Genomic DNA, 12,853 nt, shown 5'->3' with positions numbered 1-12,853 from the left:
TAGTCGTGCAGTCGTGGGGCGACGCTGCACTGTGGACGAGTAGATGTGTGCGTGGTTGTATGCCCATGGCATGGGGGCGCAACCAAGCTGGGGTGCTTGTGTGATGGCAAAGCAACTCGGGCTATGCGAGAAGCATGACAGGCGCATGGCATAAGGCGGGCATGTGCGAGATAGGCGCATGGCACTTTCCAAGGCTTGAACTCGTGACAAATAATAGAATCCTGTAATAGTAATAGAGATGGTAGTAGAGTAATTTGCAAATCAAGTTATGAACACACATAATAGAATATTTTGCTATTGGAAACATTTGCTTCTTTATCTCTGGTACAAGGATATGTTACTCATGATTACGTAGCGGCCATTATGACCAGAAAAAATGATACAAGGGGTGCAAGTAAAGGTTAAGAAGAAAAACAACAAAAAGGTTGAAGGTCCACTATCTAAATTTATACACTATTACTATATAAGTATGACAATCCCATTGAAAAGGGGGTTAAATGAAGAGTGCACAGGCTTGTAAACAAGGCTTAAAAAAAACTATCTACAATCATCAAACGAGGGTAGTGCAATTGTTATTGTATCAGTTCTGGGATAAGCTTGAGCAGAAAAGACAATTCCCTCTGTGAAAATTGAGGTCTATTTTGAACTTTTTCCTCCCCTTCCAGCAATATCTCGTCTCCAACCTCCTCTGGCTTCTTCACTAGCTTACACACAGCCACTGTTACTTCTTCAACAAAATCCACTATCACTCCCTCAATTCCCATCAGATGTTGCATATACACAGCTTCAGGCACATTACTGAGACACATAATACACACAGTTAGTGTCGGTCGACTAATTCAGAAGCAACAACACCTGAATCAAATATTGATATATACTACTACTTACTTCAATTTGCCATAAGTCAGGAGAGAGAGCTTCGACTCTTTGATCTTGTTAACTGCTCCTGGATTCCTAAAGATGCCTTTGACCTCGGAAACAATCCCTTCCAAACCACCCTCTAAGCACAGTTTAGTGGCCTCTTCCAACGAGTTCCTTCTAACATCATAGTAAATCTCTGTACCTCCATTTGTGAGGAAAAACACCTGCAAGATTTAAAGTCAAGCACTTGTTGAGGTAATTAAGATTGATAGATTCCAAAAGGGAAACGTACAGGGTAACAAGTCTGGAGACTCTTGACAAGCAGAGCAGCATCAGGCTGGAAACTTGAGAATATAATTGGTCTGCCTTTAGCAGACTCCAATACAACATGTAAGACGGCTTTAAGAACGTGGATGAGGTAGTCTTGTTGATAAACAATGTGGTCATCGAATTTGAGCTCAATGTTAAAACCAATAGATGGATTAACTTTCTCAAAAGCTTCTTTTAAGGTACATGCTGAATCATCGGTTTCAACAGTCCAGCTAACAATCTTTCCATCTTTTGTTTTCCTCATTAAAGGTTTTCCAGCGAGACCCTCTTCTCTTTGGGGTCCATAGCTAAGAAATTCAGCAAGCGACAATTCAGTAATTCTCCTTTCATAAATTGTACCCTGCAAAAATTCCAACCATGAGAATCAAGATCAATGTACATAAAATAAAGAGAGAGCTGAGGGGATTGGAAATTAATAGAGCTTACATTATCTTGAGTGAGGATGAAGTCGTCGTGAAAAATGACAGGGCAACCATCCTTTGTCACCTACAAAAAATGAGATATACTTCTTTACTTTCCCGTCAAACCCCAAGGGCTCTTTACTCCAGGTAATCAGCAACTTTTTTCATGTTACATCTATTTATTTGCAATCCCAAAAGATAGCAGAGAAACAAAAAGAGAGATCAATCAGTATCATTACAGAATACTTTGTGTGGTGAACAAACTGCGGGCTCAAACTAGCATAATTTTTCGGCCAAGATCTAGGCTTTAGTTTTTTTTTTTGGAATATATAAGTAACGTCCCAGATACAGCAAAAGTCCAAAATCAAGACGGGTCCTTTTTTCTTCATTTTCGGAAGAAAAATCAAATATTGTACGCGGAAATCCGTAATAAACAATAGTTTTGTGGGGTCAAGTGTTTTCGCCGGAAATTATGGTAGGGTACCTGAACGTCAAATTCAATAAAATCGATTGGGTAATTAGCAGCAGCATTGAAAGAAAGAATGGAATTTTCCTTAACGGCCTTCATTCTCCGATCAGCCGACTGCAACAAATTCATCCCGTTCCCTCTGTGTCCAACGACTAAAAATTTCGATGGCTTGAAGGATGTTCTTCCAATTTCAACCCCTGCACCAAATCAAAATTTAAAGAATTTTCTCTGGAATGAGAATTAAACAGAAAATAGACAAAAAAAAAAAAAAAAAAAACCTTGAGAGAAGCGGGTGGAATATAGAGGAGGGACTTGATCTAGATTGGGAACATCGGAAACATGAACGGCCGTAAGAGCCATTGTTATACTATAGAGAAAACGGGAGGAGATTTTGGAGAAAGAAAGGGGAAATCGTGTTAGATGTTTGGAATGGAAGAAGCAAGTATGGTATTTAAGGAGGCTGAAATTGTAAGGGGATCTCCATAAGCCAAGAACGAATATTCTCAATCCGCGATGGGTGTTATGCTTTTGGATATTCCTCTCTCTCCCTCCCCACGTAGATCAGACGCGTCTTCAACTTCTTCCATCTCTCCTCTTACTTACATTTTTTGTTAAAAAAATATTTTCCTTCCTACTACTAGTAATTATTCTTCAAACTATTAGAGTTAATCTTAAATTTAACGCAGTATATTCTACAACTAACTACTAACATTTTAATTACTATTTTAAAATTTTTCCCAAATTTAACATAACAAGTTGTGTTACGCATGCATCATAATATACCAGATGATACTATTTTGAAAATGAATACTTTTTCTATTACAATTTAAAAAGATTGTTTCTTTTTATGTGTAGTAAAATTTTCAATTCCAACTTATATATGATAAATTTAAGAATACAGAATTTACAAGATTACACAAATTTTAAATCTAATATTATCAGATTTGTGTTGATAGTCACCCTACATACAGCTAATTGCTTTCTTTTGACCGAGTAGGTAGGTGTAAAACGTGCAAACATTTGATTCATATTACTATTACTAGCAATTTGAATACACTGTGATGCGAAATAACAACTAATATCCAAGTATACTCCCTTCTTTTACACTTGGCAAATAAGTAAACTTAGCTTCTTAATTACGACTAGCCATGATTGATGAACTTAACGTTAACAACAACAATATATAAATTCAGTGAGGTGAAGTAATTTTAATAAATCGAAATTGGTGTATGAATAGAGGATTTCCCTTGAATTTGACATAGCAAAGCAATCCTAAAGTAATATATTGCAATTGATATAGTACTCCATCAGCAATGGAATTATTAAAGAAGAAGATGATGTGTAGCCACGAGATGCTGACATGTATGGATAGAATTATTGACATGTATGGATAGAATTATGAGGAAGCAACGCGCACTACGCAATTCTGGCGTCCGTGCTCAATGGGACGGGATCGTTGGGCCTTTTTTTCGGCGTTTATGTATTTTTAAAAATTTTAGTCAATCATCAATATAGTATATCGTTATTCAGTTAGTATAGAAGTAATTATGACAATTTATATACTCACAATATACTATCTATTACAGTGATATACTTAATTATATATTATTGTTATATAATTAATAATATATTATTTATATACTTACAGAGTATACCAAATATACTCACAATATACTATCTATTAGTATACTTACATTATACTATATATGCGTACTATGTATATCAAGTATACTAACATTATACTATCTATTATAGTTATATATTTACAGTATATCTAATATACTCACAGTATACTATCTATTGTAATAATACGCTCACTATATATATATATATATACACACACACACACTTACAATGTACATCTAATATACTCACAATATACTATCTATTATAGTTATATACTTACATTATATATACTTGCAATGTATATCTCATATAATCACAATATAATATCTATTATAATAATATAGTTATGTTATATATTATATATACTCACAATATACTATTTATTATAATAATATACTCACTATATACTCACAATATACTATCTATTAGTACGTATATACTTACATTATACTATATGTACATACTATGTTTATTAAGTATACTAACATTATATTATCTATTATAGTGATATACTTACCTTATATATACTTACAATGTATATCTAATATACTAACAATATACTATCTATTATAATAATATGCTTATGTTATATAGTATATATACCTAGAATGTATATCTAATATACTCACAATATACTATCTATTATAATAATGTACTCACTATATACTCACAATATACTATCTATTAGTATGTATATACTTACATTATACTATATGTACATACTAGGTATATCAAGTATATTTACATTATATGTACTTACAATGTCTATCTAATATACTAACAATATAATATATATTATAACAATATACTTATGTTATATAATATATATACCTACATGTATAACTAAAATACTCACAATATACTATCTATTACTTACAATATATATATATATATATATATATATCAAATATACTCACAATATACTATTTATTACTTACATTATATATTATATATACTTACAATGTATAAAAAATATACTCATCATGTACTATTTATTATAATAATATTTTTTCAAATATTGAAATCTTATAGTGACTACAAATTTAATTTCCTTAGATGATTATGTAAAGTAAAAATAATTATTTAATTGAATCATACAAAATTTATAGGGAAAAAATTTGACTTTATTAATAAATTGATAAAATTCAAAACATACAAATTACAAACTTACAATTAGTTGTATATAATAAATTGTAACTTCTACATATTTTGAATCATTTTCTTCAATTCATCTGTATTAACATTGACAAGAATTGGCTCATAATTTTTAAAATCAATAAATCCATAATTTGGACTAGCTTGTGCTGAATGATCTCCAATTGACGTTATTTCTTCAAGTTCTTCGTCTTCTTCCGTGTCCTTTGCTCTTTCTTTATTCCTATGCTCTGATCTAATCCAATCTCTGTGGCAAACTAAAATATTTATGTCATTGCTCCCAAAGAGTGTCGATTGTCTTCAATCTACTGCCTTCCTTGACTTAATGCGCTCTCCGATGAAACAGTTGACATTGGAACAATTAGCACATTCCTGGCCATTGTTGATAATACTGGATATTGTTTTTTGTTGTTTTTCCACCATTACAGTGTAGTGACACTATTTTCATCATAGGTCTTTGCAATTAGTCTTAAATAATAATTAAGTTCGTCCCGATTTATGCTCTGTTGTGATGTAGACTGTATTCTATTCTAAATAGATAAATTAGAAAAATCATAGGCAGGCATACCACATGCATGCCTTTTAGAAGATGATGGCTCGTTGGAAGGACGAGATAGAAGAACAGTATGACTAGGGGTAGCATTATCAAGTAAATCAATACAATAATTATATAATGTTTGAATATAATCATTTGTATCACTCATCGCCTTAAACATACTAGGATCTTCATCTTTTCTAATTTTTATATAGTATATATAAGGCGAACACATTCAGACATAGTATTAAATTTCATAGACGGATTTAACATAGCACCAATTAAATAAATATGAGGAATATGAAGAAAATATTTTTAAAATTTTTCTATCATTTCAACAATAACATATTTGTAATCAACTTTCTTTTTATATTCCATAATTGATACATAAATTTTGATTAAATAAGCTAAAATATTAGAAACAGTAGGATAATAAGCACCGAAAAATTCAAGAGTAGCCAAATAAAATTTTTCTAAAAATATAACAACATCATTAATTTTGGTACAATCAGAGTTTTCCAACATGACTTCGAAAATTTATATGCATATTGGTTAAAAGTTGTAGTTATAGGGGTTGTATAAATATTACAAGTCTTTAAAAAAAATCATATGTCGAATTTCACCTAGTCTCAATTTCTTCGGGCATTAATCTAGGTCTAAAATTATTTTCCTCACATTTTCTTTTAAATTCTTTAAGTCTAGCTTTTTTATTATTTTCTTGAATAAAATCAACTGCATGCCTAATTTTTTCAATTGTTGGTTCAAAAAAATAAAGTTCATCTTTTACAATCTATATATAATATAAAGGAGAAACATAAACAAGGTGATGTGCCACCTCTCTATGGCTTCCATTTGATTTTATCTTTTTTCTCCTTTTTTGCCTTTTTTTTCCTTGTTTAAATTAATTATTGTAGTGTAAAAGTAAATTACTTAATTTATTATAAATAAATATTTTATTAATGGAGAAACATTTACAATAAAGACTCTTCAAATGCCAATTTACAAGAAGTAATTATTTATAACTCATACATCTTTAATTTCTATTCTTATTAAATTCATTTTTCTTTTTTCTCTTTTTTTTCTTTCTTCTAATCATAAAATGATAATATTTTAAGAATTTGTATTTTTATTATTTAATTTATTTACAAGGAGTAATTACCCATGATTTACACCTCTTAAATTTTTACTTTTAATAATATTCATAACCTTCATAATTTTCATGTCCATAACCTCCAAACTTTAATTTGTAAGTTTATGATGTCTTATGGTATTCCTCTATTTGCCTATTAAATTCATATTTAGTTTTATGAACATTCACATTTAAGATTATTCTTTTTTCTCTTCATTATATTGATTCGTGAATGAAGTAACATGTAACAAAAAAGAAATATATGAAGGTAGGAAATATTTTATTTTTAAGTCTTTCTTTAGATTTTCTCTATTTTACTTATATAAATTATATTTAGTTTCATGCAGATTCACATTCAAGATTATCCTTTCTCTTATTCAATATATTGGTTTGTGATTTAATTCACATATAACAAAAAAGAAGTACATGAAGGTAAGAAATATTTAATTTTCAAGCCTTTCTTTTATCTTTATGTACTTTCATGCTTTTTTAATATTTTATTAATTTATGTATTATCATCCTTCAAGCAAGTATCATAGTGATTGTTTTCTCTAACAATCAGTCTGCGGTTGACACTAACATTATAATCACATACCATAGTTTGATTACAATATCTGTTATATTTGAAGAGATGATTATTGTTTATTGTTAGAACAATTGAAAAAAAAAATTGTAGATATATTGTATAGTTTAATTTCTTTTTATTTATTTATTTTTTAATTGGTATAATATTTTATTTATTTATAATTATGTTTAAATTTTTTATTCAATTTGTAGCATATGATGAAGAGTTTGACATAGCTAGGGAGCAGAATATGGTGACGGATCTACTTGCAAAGGAAGATGGTAGCAGAAAAACTTTTTTTGAAGCATAATTAGGAATTAGTTTTGCTAATTTTTTTTCTTACATTGACTTGTATTAGTAACTTAGCTACTTTTGCTAGAATTTTTTTAACTTTGGTTTCTATTAATAACTTAGCTAGATGTATTGAAAATACTACTACTATCCTACTTTTTTTTTTGTTACGAAGCACAATTAATATAATTATTCCATTTCATTTTCATAGTAGTTTAAAATATTTTAAAAATTATTATAAGCGAATGTAATAATAAAGACACAATGAAGAAATTCAATTTTTTTACGAAATCAAAATTTGAATATAGAATTAAGTACTATTATAAAATATAGAGAAAATTAAAATACAAAAAATATTTTAACGTAGAACCGTATATTGTTATTTCAAAATTTGATGTCTTATTCTCTTTACTTTACCATAGTAAATATTTTCCATTTACTTTACCACAATAAATATTTTGTTCGATTATACACATATGAATAGTTTGCACTTAAAAAGATGCAAAAAATCTCTATTTTGTATATTGAAAAAAGAAGAAAAATATATCATGTCGAAACTGAACAAAAATATCAATATTATTTTATATATCCAACACTAATCTGAATATAAATATTATATACTATTTTATTAACAAAAATCATTTAAGAATTATTATATATATATAATTATATAGCCGCACGAAGCGTGGATAATTTCACTAGTTAAATTATATTTATGATAAACACATCTAACATGAAAAATATTATTTAAAGGAGGGAAAAACTCAATTTTCAAAAAATTAATAACAGCGGTGTTGTTAGATGCATTATCAAAAGAAATACATAAGACTTTGTGTTTAAGACCATAATATTTTGCAACCATTGATATATAATCAAAAATAAATTGTGCATTATGCCTTCAGTCTTCAACATATTGAAATGCTAAAATGCGTTTTTGCATAATAAAATCACTATCTATCCAATGACAAGTAACAGTTAAATAATTATTTTTATTTATAACACGATCAGGTTAGGAAGTAAATAAAACTCTACATGGATGATTTGTTAATAACCAATGTAAATAATATGCATATTGTCCATGAAGTCTAAAAATATTTAACCTACAAGTACTTCTAGGAATACTGTTATACATGAAATTATAAATTGATTATATATAATAAATAAAAGAATCAGAAAAAGCAAATGAAAAAGGTAGACAACCCACAACTATTATTTTCGCTATCTCTTCATTGTTCCTCATTTTATTATACGCCCCATTAATTTTTTGATTTATGGGTTTTTTCTACCTTGCACTGGCCCAGTAGCACCCTCTATTCATTCTTTCCAATTAGAATACTCATCATATAGATGTCTAGTCAATTGACACGTTCTACCTCTATTATTCCTGGTCTTATGCTCGATTTTTTTTTGACACTCTTTACATGGAACTTCAATTGTTCTGGCTATGCGTTCAAAATAATGTCAGACTAAATTAGTTTTTTTCTTTCTTTTACAGGTCGTGGAGGAAGATTAACAGTTCTAGATGAGCATTACCTAAATCTACATCAGGACTAGTTGGTGTAACATCCACATCATCATTATCATCTTGTTCTATTTCTACTTCAAATTCATTTGGTTCTTTTATACCGTAAGTTTATTGATATTCATTTTCATTCATATCATTGACACCTACACCTATTTCTCCAAATTCACTAGGTGGTGTTCAGGCATATGAGAATAATTTCTACTTGTTCTACCTCTATCGAAAATATTTTTTTTCTTACTACCACTACTTTCGATGGGACACAAATTTTTAACACTTTTATCTATATTTTTTAATCTATCCCTTATTCAAACTAAACTAATAAAAATTATAAACACAAAAATTAATTATTTAAATATATTAGAATTAATTTACTAAATAAAAGCAAGAGAAGGAACGATTATACCAAATTGCCGGAATCAAATAAAAAATCATAAAATTGATGAAATGTTGAACACTTGAAAGTTGAAAACTTTCACTTGATGTTGTTAATTGCAAAAAATAATAAAAGATTGATATAACTTTAAGAGATATTTGAGAAATTGAGAGAATTAGATTATTGTTGGTGGAAAAAAATGATTAAATATTATAGGTATTTATAGATTTTTTTTTGATTAATTATTATTATTATTTTTTTTTACAAAATTGGCATATTTTCAGATTTGGCCGTTGGGCCCAACGATTCTTTTTGAAATCTGGCCCAAATTTTTTTCCAAAAATAAAAAATAAAAAAATTCGTTAACGGGCCGGTACCGGTTCCTTACTGGGCCGATCTTACCGGTCCAAGGCTAAAAATAGATCGAATCAACTCAATTTTTTTTTGTATTGGACCGATACCCGATCCGATCTCCCCCGTATCGAGCCCTTAATGGACCGGTTAGGGGGCCAACTGACCCATTTGACAGGTATACATTCAATCACCTAACTAATGTTTTTTAGTCTCCACTTGATACAAATTTGAACTTGTTGTAATTGTTTCTCCCGCTTTACTATAATCACTAAGACACGTAAGTTATGTTTTGTATTTGAGGAAAAGAGTAAAGCCTTACCAAAATAAAATAGAATTTGAAGCCAATAGAACCTTTTTTTCCTCCAAAATTCTAAAGGGCCACTCAATTTTAGACTTAATCAAAAGGGATATTTCGCTGGGAGGTGAGCGGTAATGTCATGTGATTTAACAATCGTTTATTTGAGTGAAATGTCCCTTTATGCATTTTGAAGGGAAAACAATAATCCTTCTGGCTCCAAACTCAAATAAAATAGTTCAGCCTTGGAAGCAAATATCTCTAGCGACTACCTATGGCATCGCGTTTTAATTTCTCCATTGATATTCAACTCTCATTTTCACTCAGAATTTTAAAATTTCTACTCACTAATCAAAGAAAAATAAGTGAGATTTTTTTCACTGGATATTGAGTGAAATGTCCCTTTATGCATTTTGAAGGGAAAACAATAATCCTTCTGGCTCCAAACTCAAATAAAATAGTTCAGCCTTGGAAGCAAATATCTCTAGCGACTACCTATGGCATCGCGTTTTAATTTCTCCATTGATATTCAACTCTCATTTTCACTCAGAATTTTAAAATTTCTACTCACTAATCAAAGAAAAATAAGTGAGATTTTTTTCTCCACAACTTCGTGTTGAAACACAGGCAAATTTTTGACATGAAAATTGTCGAGGGAACAGTTTCCTGGAATCTAAAATTGTTGCTTTCTTGTAAATATTAGTCATTCTTTCTAATCAAAACCATCCTCACAGGACTAGGGCTGTTCTAAGTTTTGGTTAAAACCAAAACCAAACCGATAATTTAACCAAACCGAATAAAAAAACCGATATTCAGTTTGGTTTGGTTTGGTTTGGTTTTAAATTTGAATAACCGATAATATTTGGTTTGGTTATGGTTATAGAAAAAAATAACCGAATAAATAACCGAACCAAACCGATAATTATATACTTAAAATTTATAATTATTTATATGTATAATATTAGTTTTTCATAAATAATTAAAGATATTTTATACGTTTTAATTATTAATTTAATATTAATATACTTATTTTTAAGGCCCAACAATCCAAACCCAACTCTCAAGCCCAATTATAAATTCTAATAAACACTAAACAGCGGTCCAAGTCCAACAATCCAAGCCCATTAGCCCAACTCTCAAGCCCAATTCTAAATCCTAAATTTCTAATAAGCACTAAGCACTTGAGCAGCAGGCAGCAACATAAAGTAAAAGTTAAAACTTTAAAACCCTAATATCTGTTTTACTTTTACATTTTTGTTCCTCTCACGTTGGTTTCTCACAAAGTCACAGACTCACAGTCATAGACTAACAGTGAAGACTCAAGATCAACCTCAACTCCTCAACCCCAAGTATAATATTGTCAAATTTTGAGAAGGCTTGTAAGGAGTTTTTCAAATTTTAAATTGATTTTAAGTTATTTTCTTTTTTTTCCGAATGTTTAAGTTGTTTCATTTTCTGTTTTGAACCTCTGTGGGTCGTGAGAAAAAAAGAGCTTCATAAGAATTTGAAGAATGTAGAGAGAGAATATTTGAATTATCTCGGCTAGTCATTAACCGAATAACCGAATCAAACCGAACCAAAGCGACAATAACCAAACCCGTGGTTATTATTTTACTTGGTTTGGTTATGGTTTTAGACATTTAATAACCGATTAAATTGGTTTGATTATGGTTTTAATCAATAACCGACCCAAACCGAACCATGAACACCCTACACAGGACAATGGCCAAATCCTACCTAATACGGGGTAGGTAAGATGAAGAGTGCTTACTACGGGGTATTTTCAATTTAATTTTTTTTAATAGTTTGATATTCTTGGAGGATACTTATTTTGAAAAATAAGAACGTTAAAAATGAGGAAAATAACTTTATAGTGAAAGTAGGAAAATAAGGAAAATAACTTTATACTGAAAACAGGAAAAAAGAGTAAATTTCATGAGTGGTTATCCAACTTTGTGTTCATTACCAAAAAATTACTATTCTTTATTTTGTTACACAAAAATCATTTAACTTTACCTCATCTTTTGTAACTTTGATAAAATTTGGTTAAAATCCTACAAAAAATGTGAATGAAAATAATGACGGATTTGGGGATTTCCATCACAAGAGAGGTCCGGACGAAAACTTTATCAACATTAGGGGTAATAATAACTTCTTTTTAACTGTAAGAGTAAGGTCATTTAATAAATGAAATTTGAGGGGTATTTTTATTTTATTTCTTCTTAAACACATTTTTTCCTAATGATGGTGCTTTTCTATTAAAAAAATATTTATTCTACTTCAATTCGGAAAGATTATGAAATAAAATATTTTCGTATTAGAATTTTTTTATTTGTTATGTAAATGAAAATTAATGACGGGTTATTATGATCTTAAATACATGACATATATTATCAATTTAAAAGATACATAGAGCTATTCTTTTTTTAATTGTTAAAATAAGGTTAAGAAGAAAATAAAGATTATTTTTCTACTTATTTATAAGTTAAAGTAATTTTTTTTTAAAAAGAAACAATAATATGGTTCTTTGTAATATTTTTATCGGAAAGCCTTCATAAGAACACCGTCTTTAATTTTTATTTATATAACGATAATTTTTTTTGTTGATAAAATAGAAAATATTTTTATTTTTTAATATTTTTTACGAATTGAAGTAGGATAAACATTTTTTTAATGAAAAAAAATTATTATTAGTAAAAGAAAAAAAATATTTATTTGAAAAAGGGCATTTTTGACCCATTTGAAAAACAATAAGGACATTTTTAGATCAAAATCTTGAAAGTAAAAATATTTTTGAACCAAACTATCAACGGAAGACATTTTTATTCATTTGACATAGTTTAAAGACATTTTTGACATTTTTCCGTTGTTTATAAATCAACGTGTCAATTTGTAAACGAAGGTGTACACACAGTTTTTATATATGTGAGTTTAAAATATTATA

General features: G+C 29.0%; 1 protein-coding gene across 1 annotated transcript; it reads right to left on the bottom strand.

Annotated features, from left to right (window-relative positions):
* Positions 1–425: 425 nt before the first annotated feature.
* Positions 426–2,608, bottom strand: LOC129874465 (glycerophosphodiester phosphodiesterase GDPD1, chloroplastic-like). The gene is made up of 6 exons (XM_055949749.1): positions 2,340–2,608; positions 2,077–2,258; positions 1,618–1,677; positions 1,154–1,531; positions 889–1,085; positions 426–798 (listed from the first exon to the last, which is right to left on the bottom strand). Exons 1-6 carry the CDS (start codon positions 2,419–2,421, stop codon positions 573–575), a joined length of 1,125 nt encoding a protein of 374 aa, XP_055805724.1. The 5' UTR covers positions 2,422–2,608; the 3' UTR covers positions 426–572.
* Positions 2,609–12,853: the final 10,245 nt, after the last annotated feature.

Source organism: Solanum dulcamara, chromosome 11, assembly GCF_947179165.1.
Source record: "Solanum dulcamara chromosome 11, daSolDulc1.2, whole genome shotgun sequence".
NCBI lineage: Eukaryota > Viridiplantae > Streptophyta > Magnoliopsida > Solanales > Solanaceae > Solanum > Solanum dulcamara.
This window is presented reverse-complemented; position numbering and strand designations above follow the sequence as displayed.

What these genes read in the sequence shown, in the direction of transcription:
- LOC129874465 (XM_055949749.1), bottom strand. Translation starts at nt 2,421, where the DNA reads ATGGCTCTTACGGCCGTTCATGTTTCCGATGTTCCCAATCTAGATCAA. An exon ending in TTCCACCCGCTTCTCTCAAG is followed by an intron (nt 2,259 to 2,339) that starts GTTTTTTTTTTT and finishes GATTTGGTGCAG; the next exon opens with GGGTTGAAATTGGAAGAACA. An exon ending in TTATTGAATTTGACGTTCAG is followed by an intron (nt 1,678 to 2,076) that starts GTACCCTACCAT and finishes CATTTTTTGTAG; the next exon opens with GTGACAAAGGATGGTTGCCC.